The sequence below is a fragment of the Nicotiana sylvestris genome, chromosome 3, assembly GCF_000393655.2.
Source record: "Nicotiana sylvestris chromosome 3, ASM39365v2, whole genome shotgun sequence".
Lineage (NCBI taxonomy): Eukaryota > Viridiplantae > Streptophyta > Magnoliopsida > Solanales > Solanaceae > Nicotiana > Nicotiana sylvestris.
Window position 1 is genome coordinate 161,844,906 of NC_091059.1, and position 8,180 is coordinate 161,853,085.

Below are 8,180 nucleotides of genomic sequence, written 5' to 3' on the forward strand. Positions count from 1 at the left end.
TACCTTTTACCCTTATTTTTTCTATATTTTCTCAATTGGAAGAATAATCTTATTCTATCTTATTTATTGCATTTTATTAAACATTAGTGACTAATTGTTTAATTTCATCAAGTATAAAAAATCCTTTGCATATTTCAACAATCTCATGTGATTATTCAAAATCTTATAAAAAAGTAATTTAAAATACCCGTACAGCGCACGTGTCCAGAAACTAATTTAAAAAAAAAAGGGACCTACAACCCGAAATTAAATCCGTTTAGGCATATAGAAACTAAAAAGTGATTGAAACATCAATAGCTGGAACTATAGGAACAGGAGTTGGAAAGTGATTGTCTTGTTAATTTGATCTCTAATCCAGTAAATTTAAACAGAATTACGGGCAAGAGAATATTAAGTTACATTGTTATGCTTTACGAGAAGGGCAAAGCAGGAACACTACACATAATCAAAGCCAGCAAAGGCTTTTGAAGTAATCTTTTCTTCACTTACACAGTTATGCTCGTAACAGGAAGAAAGGCAATACATCTCACGCATAACAGCAGTCCAGATTGGACACCAAACAAATAATGGTTCCATTAATATTCTAAGACCACCGTTTCAGTAGAAGGAGATGCTGTACAGGAGCTTCCTTCGGTGCTGTTTCTCAAAATTACTGATGATATCATCAATTGTATCCTCCCAATTTTCAGTCGCATCAAGCTGCAGTAAGAACGTATATAGTTGGTGAAAGACAAAAGAAATTCATATTTGAGATTTTATCAAGAACCGCAAAACACATACTTCTTGGCACAAAAGCAAAGCAAGGCGACCTCCAACTGCTGCCTCCTCATGGTTATCTTTTACTTCTAAATTGATTATAAGAACCGGCTTCAAGAGAACTTGATTTCGGTTATGAAGATCTGCATTACCAGACAATGGTTAAACCAAGTATGCTTGAGATCCATAATGCATGAACAAAAACACTCTCCAAGAAATGTAAGGGGACCAGTTGTAAAACTATCTGACAGCAGAATACGTAATGTTCAAACTTGTTCAAGTGAAACATCCATGATTTCAGGTGCTCTTGCCAATGTAGAAACTTTTTGCCATCTTAGAATTACAAGACTGGTGTACCGCAACACAATGAGAACAAGTCTAGGCAGCTCTTAAAGGAATATATAGCATGGATTTGGTACAAGAATCTATATGAAGATCTTGCTTTTAATAAGACAGACATTTTGTTATAACACGATTTTGCAAGATGTGTCATGACTACAACCAAACTCAAGCACTTAAAAGTTAGGGTAAAGCTGATTCATTTAATAAAACATTACGCAGACAGTACCAAAGACCCTGGAGTAGCAGAAGCTTCATGTCAGCATCAATCAATCGACCACTCTCTCATCTTGCAGATATGTTGAAATATAGAAACATAACATTCACCCACATATAATATTATTGGTCTCACAATCGTTCATGGTACTTCCCTTTCTCTTTGCTAGAAACTTCTAATTGCATTGTGCTACAGCAACACTTATCTGTTCCAACCGTTCTATTTTAGTTCTATGTGTTACATTTTCATCTATATGCCATTCTCTTGGAAGAATTAACCACCTTATGGGAGCTAAATATTTTTTAAAATAACTTATATGAGCTAAACTTGTTGCATAGTATATATTTAATCTCACTTCTAATTGTCCTAAAGCCTTATTTTCTAGAGTACTTCTCCATTGTTCTAACTTGTTGTTGACGTTCTCACTAGTCTTGTCAATTAACACAATATTATCTGTAAATACCATGCGCCATGAAACCTCATTCTATATTCTATTGCCTTTTGGTTAGCACATCTATAGTTATGGTCAATAAGTACTGAATCAAGGTAGATCTCTAGTGTAAACCCACCACTATTGAAAACTGCTCTGTATCTCTTTTTGTTCTTCTCACTCTTGTAACCATCTCCCTCATATATATTCTTTTACGTCATTTACATAATTTATATAATTTCATTTCTTCTCAAGCTCCTATCAAAAGATTTTTCTTGAGACTTCAATCATATGCCTTCTCTAGGTCAATGAATATCCCATGGAACCCTTTTTTCTCTCGTTATAAATTTCCAATGATATTCTTGGAGAAAATATAGCATCTCATAGGATAAATTTCACTAACAACGCCACTGAATGACGGGAATAAAAAGAAGAAAAACGACACACACACAAAAAAAAAAAAGGAGAGGATGTCAACATAATAACACTGTAATTTCTCGTTTTATTACAGCATATCCAACATCAAGAAAATCAAAAAATGAAGAATTCCAACTACGCATTGTGAAGTAAAAATTCGGTGTAAATCCCAGCTTACATCTTCCCTGGTCAAGAAACGGAAACTATTTGCGACGGAGAGAGAAATTTTTTCCAACAAGAGTAAACATTGGAAGAGTATTGTATCTAGCAGTAGCAAAATCATTCCCTGTTGCAACTCCCTTGAGATTAAATTACATTGCCAGTTCTTAGCAAGGCCCAGGCCCCTAAACTCTCTTGCATCTCCAACTACCTTCCTTACTCTCCTACGACCGTCATTTTAGTCTATAAGCAGAGGTTTCACCACTTGCAAAAAGAGATAGTAAAACAAGTGGCTTAGACTACTATACTTTCCTTTCCTCTTTTTTTTCTTCTTGTTTTGCCTCAGAAAAGCAAGCTAAGAATATCTCCACAAGAATTACTGAAGTTTTTCTTACCCAAATGACCAAGTCATGATTTTACTACAACAAGAGAACATTTTTTACCAATCTTCACCTTCAGTAGGTAAATATCTTGCAATTGCAAGGATGACGCTCGGCAACTTTGCCTTGTACTGTATATGTCTATTCAAAGGTTTATATGAGCATTAAGAATTATTCCTCAGATGCTCCATAGCTATCAGTCAGCTACTTTTAAAAGGGGATGCTATATAAAGGTAGTCAGTCAGTAAAGTTCACACCCTTCGATACTGGAGGCTTATAGATGGAATCCAATAAGTCTGATCTGAGGCATAATATTGATCTTTTTTCTTAAACTTACTAACGTGCAAAATTTTCAACTTCTTCAGCAAATCGATAGACAGAGCTCATTTAATTGCAACCATTTAGTAGGATTATCGATCCATCATTTTCAAATAAAACAGAAACGCAAACAAGTATTACCAACCTTCAAGCACCAAATCAAAAACTTTTTCTTCGAATGTAAGTACCACATCAAAGCAACCATCAGCAGCATTTTCCTGCCAACGCTGAGGTGCAGTCTTTACACCCAAGTTCCTTTTTAGCATAGGCAATATTCCATTTCTCTTGTACCTGGAAAAATGCAACTGAGGTTCAAACCCCAATCCCAATCAAAACTAGAGGATTCTGAAAATAGAGAAATATATCCAATAACTATAGTCTAATAGCCACTTCATCAGCATGGAAAGACAGTAAAGGTTGTAAATTTTGTCCTACAAAGGAACAAGCGGCCTAATTTTTATAGTTTGAAGGTTTAATCAGTGAAGACAATGAGGTTTTTTATATTCCACAAATTGCAAGCCTAACGTTTGCTTAAAGATTTAATCTCATATATGCTGAAACATATACTTGCAAGAAAACAAACGTTTTCCAACATTTAGTCCTGTTACATGCATGTTATCCCATTTGAACTAACAGAACCTGATTAAAACAAACATCTAATCCAATCACATGAAGTCCTCCCAATCCATTATACTAATAGGCTATGTAGGGTAGGAAATTAGCATTAGAATTTAAGCATCCAGAACCTTCAATCAGATCAATCCAAACCCTAAAGCACCAGTGAAATTCATCAATTCGTCCAATGAGATAACAAATCAGTACACAAAATTAGGGTAATCTAACTGCAAGTGAGGGGGGACAAAATACTCTTACGATCACTAATATCAGGTAAATAGGCAATTTTGACCATGGCAAAGATATAGCTAATGAAGACAAAAGGAGAGCATAGAAAGGCAGAGAGGCGTACAGTTCGGGGTCTTTGCGGCGGAGGTCATCGAACATGTGTTTATAGGGAGTGCCGAAGTCGTAGACATTGGGTTCCCTAATAGAAGGACCTGGAAGCTTCACGTGTTGCCCGGTGCCGTACGAAGCCACATCAAACCCCTCTCTTTTCAGCAGGCAATGAGCCTCCATGCTCCGGTTCTGGTTCGACGAGCAAACCATCGCATACCGGAGCTTCATAGTTGATTCCGGCAGTTCCTCACGGCGTAATACTCTTCTATTCCGGAGGTAATGAATTCGTCGATAGCTACGAATTTTTGCGCCTGCCTGAGAAGAGTATAGCTTCAAACACTTGAGCAGAAATTTAGTACACTAGAAAGAGCAAGGTGTTTTTTTGTGGAGAAAATGACGAAAATAGTCCTTTATGTTTTTAAGTAAGTTTAAAAGGGTGCCTACGGTATACTACTAAGCATTTTTGAGCCTCATTTGTTTTTTTTTTAAGATTAAAACGTATGAATCTGAATACACGTCTGAATATTAATATGTGTATTAAGATTAATATCTAAATCTGAATATACATCTAAATATTAAGATGTGTATTAAGATCTGAATACTAAATGATTAAGGCTGTTTGATTTTTAATATTTGAATGTAAAAAATTTATCTTTATTTAAAAATTAATGAACATAAAATTTAAATGAAATACTAATTAATCTAATATTCTATAAATAAAATATATAATTTTTTTAAAAATACAGTAGTTGCTGGTGGTGATGGCTAATGGTGGTGCTTGCGAATGCCGATTAGAGACGGCGGTTGGTGGTATGTTTGGTTGATGGTGGTGGTTCAGGGTAATAGCTAGTGGTGATTACAAGTGGTGGCGATTATGATTGAGTATGGTGGTGGTGAATGGTGATAGTTAACAATAGCGGGTGGTGGTGGTAATTATGATTGAGGAACGTGGGGTGTGTGGTGGTAATTTATAATAATGGGTAGTGTCTGTTATGATTGTCGATGGTGATGGGGTAGTTAGTTGTGGTAGTGGTGGGAGTGGTGCGGATGACAGGTGGTGGTAGCCGATTATGGTGGAAGCAATGATTGAGGATGATGGTGGTTGAGTATGGTGGTGGTGGTGGTGATGACATAGTGGTAGTTGATAATGGTATGTGGTAACGACAATTAATAATAAATATGGATGATAGCATCTTAATGAAATTAAGTCTCTGTTTTGGATCTTAATCATGCAAATCTATTCAGATCCATTAAGTGGTTGTGAAGTAAAAAAAAGGCAGAATAGCCTAGGAGACACTTGTACTTGTTCCAGTTTGTCATCCCGGTCCCTACACTCCATAAAGTTTCATCTAGACACTTCAACTTAATCAAAACAAGACTTTTAAACATCTCTGAAATCGCGTGATGCTCACTTGCTTGATGTGGATGACAAATCAGCATCCACATCAGATTCTATACCAAAATAATATTATTTAACAAAATTTTAATTTCATAAACAAAAAATAAAATAAAATAAGCAAAAAATTAAAATTAAAGAAAACCCTTCCTACCTTCTTCAAACCCACCCACTCAACCTTCTTAAAAGAATAACCCACCTGTTATGGCTTCTCCACCATGAATATCACTACTTCTTTCACTCCTCTTTTAAAGAAAGTTAGCTATCCATGAAAAATACATGAGCAGAGAATTAAGTTTTTTGAATTTTGATTTATTCCTCTACCCCAATTTGAAAGAGTTGTGAAAAAATTTGAAAGCTAAAACCACCGAAAAAAATGGAGGAGTCATATAGAAGGGGAAGATGACATGATGGAAAAAGAAATACACACCAAGGAAAAAATCTAATGAAAGAAGGGATGAAGAAAAAGGGGAAAGTAGGGGATCTAAAGAAGAAGACGAGGAGAAGAGTCGGGGGGTCAGAACGAAGGGGAAGGGACTGAAGAAGAAGAAGGGGAGGGGGAGCAGAACGAAGGGGGAAGGGACTGGAGAAGAAGAAGAAGGGGCAGAACGAAAGGGGGAAAGGGCTGAAGAAGAAGAAGAAGAAGAAGAAAAGGGGGGCAGAACGAAGGGGGAAGGGGCTGAAGAAGAAGAAGAAGAAGAAGAAGAAGAAGAAGAAGAAGAAGAAGGGGGGCAGAACGAGGGGGAATCACTGCTAGTATTATTTATTTATTTATTAATTTTTATTTTTTTAATAAAGAAAAATCATCAGCTCACACACCTAATGTGCGTGTAAATCACTTATCTTGTCCACTTCAGCCATATCAATGCCACATAAGCTCGGTCAATGGTCAGAAGGGTTTAAAAGTCTTATTTTGATTAAGTTGAAGTGTCTAGATGAAACTTTATGGAGTGTAGGGACCGGGATGACAAATCTGAACAAGTACAAGTGTCTCACAGGCTATTTTGCCTAAAAAAATAAACAAACTTAATGATTAAGATTCAAACTTTAAAAACAAATGCACTTAATGTATGAGATCTGAATAATTAAGATTCAGACCTCCATTAAGTGCAAACAAATGAGGCCTTATTATTATAAGTTTGTCAAAGTGAATACTTTTAATATTTGTCAATTTAACAATTCTGCTTATTTTGATAAACTTAAGACCAAATTTGTTCTAACTATATATTAGACATAAATAGTTAAAATTATATTTAAATTAAAAAAAGAAACTTCGAATGCAAACTCACTTTTAGCGTTACAATATGATGATTGTAAAAGTGTTTGTATGGGTCAAAATTAGGTCTAGCTTAGCGAATTCAGACGGACGAGCTGAGGCCGAGGTCGAAACCAAGTATGGTCTAGTGGCGAGGAGTCGCTCGAAGGGAGAGATCAGTGTCGGGGTCGAGTAGAGAGCAACGGTTATAATTGTTAGAATGTTCCTGTGATTGTGAATAGGAATATTCTGTTGAATATTCCCCCACATTGTACCTTTCTAGGGTTTTCTAAGGATATCCCTTTATAAATTGGAAGAGAAAGGAAACAAAAAGGGATTGGAACCTTTGTGGAAAAACATCTTGTAAAGAAGTTGATTATCAGGAATATACAAAAAGCTTGTTTTGTCTCTCTTGTTTGGTTCCATCACGTAACATCCCCTTTAGCTCACAAGATCCAAGAACACACAGTCCACTTCATTTGTCAGCTGTCACATGTTGTAATCAAAGGAAGGAATCGTCCATCTCATCCAACATTTGGGTGACAAATTCCTTCTTATTACATTAAATGTCATTTATCACATTTATTACATGTTTCCATCTTTGTATTAATTTCTAGCCATTGAGCATTAATTCAGCATTCGTTAACTTAAGCATGGACTTGTACTACCTAGGCTGTTTAATTCCGGATCTAGAATTTATTACTTTTAACTTGGATTCATCCCTCATCTCTTTATTTAATTGGTTTAATTAAAAAGGATTCAAATTTTTTTGGTCAAACAATTTGGTGCCGTCTGTGGGGAGATTGGGGACGCCAAGAGACTGTGGCCGGAAATGCTACCGGAAGTGCTATAGGCGTATCGCACCACGCCAAAAACAAGCACAAGAGAAACGCCTTATTCAATAGTCTACGGGATTGACGCAGTGATTGTCACACCTCCTTTTTCCGCACCCGCGGGGCGCAAGGGAGTTTTTTCCAATTAAAGGACAATCGAAACGGGATTTGTTTATTTATTTCAGAGTCGCCACTTGGGAGATTTAGGGTGTCCCAAGTCACCAATTTTAATCCCGAATCGAGGAAAATAATGACTCTATATTACAGTCTGCGTACCAGAAATCCGGATAAGGAATTCTGTTAACCCGGGAGAAGGTGTTAGGCATTCCCGAGTTCCGTGGTTCTAGCACGGTCGCTCAACTGTTATATTCGGCTTGATTATCTGATTTTATACAAGTGTGAACTTATGTGCAAAATTTAACTTTTAAACCGCTTTTGTCATTTACTGTTATTTTATCAAGAATTGCAACATCGTGAAAACATATCTCGAACCACGTTACATCAATGCACCCATGGTTGTTGACATTTTTTGACTCGGTTGAGATTTGGATTTGGGTCGCATAAATGCGCACCCGAATTAAGGAGAATAAATTATTAAGACGTGCCTAAAGCAACTAGCGTATTGTTGTTTTGGGTAAGGCCGAAAAATTCGCTAAATGGCCTGTCCCGAATTATAAGTGTTGTAATGTATATACAGTTAGAGGGCCCCGCAGCTGTGTCTATTTT

The 8,180-nt window shown here is 36.4% G+C and overlaps 1 protein-coding gene across 1 annotated transcript; it reads right to left on the reverse strand.

Moving 5' to 3' along the window:
• Positions 1-318: 318 nt before the first annotated feature.
• On the reverse strand, positions 319-4,368 carry LOC104210401 (uncharacterized). The gene is made up of 4 exons (XM_009759298.2): positions 3,984-4,368; positions 3,162-3,307; positions 781-899; positions 319-699 (listed from the first exon to the last, which is right to left on the reverse strand). The coding sequence occupies exons 1-4, from the start codon at positions 4,196-4,198 to the stop codon at positions 598-600; spliced, it is 582 nt and encodes a 193-aa protein (XP_009757600.1). The 5' UTR covers positions 4,199-4,368; the 3' UTR covers positions 319-597.
• Positions 4,369-8,180: the final 3,812 nt, after the last annotated feature.

Bases quoted from the DNA above. Each gene is read 5' to 3' on its own strand.
- LOC104210401 (XM_009759298.2), bottom strand. From the start codon at position 4,198: ATGAAGCTCCGGTATGCGATGGTTTGCTCGTCGAACCAGAACCGGAGC. The intron at 900-3,161 runs GTTGGTAATACT...CTGGTAATGCAG, and splicing joins TTTTGATTTGGTGCTTGAAG to ATCTTCATAACCGAAATCAA. The intron at 700-780 runs GTATGTGTTTTG...TTCTTACTGCAG, and splicing joins CTTTGCTTTTGTGCCAAGAA to CTTGATGCGACTGAAAATTG.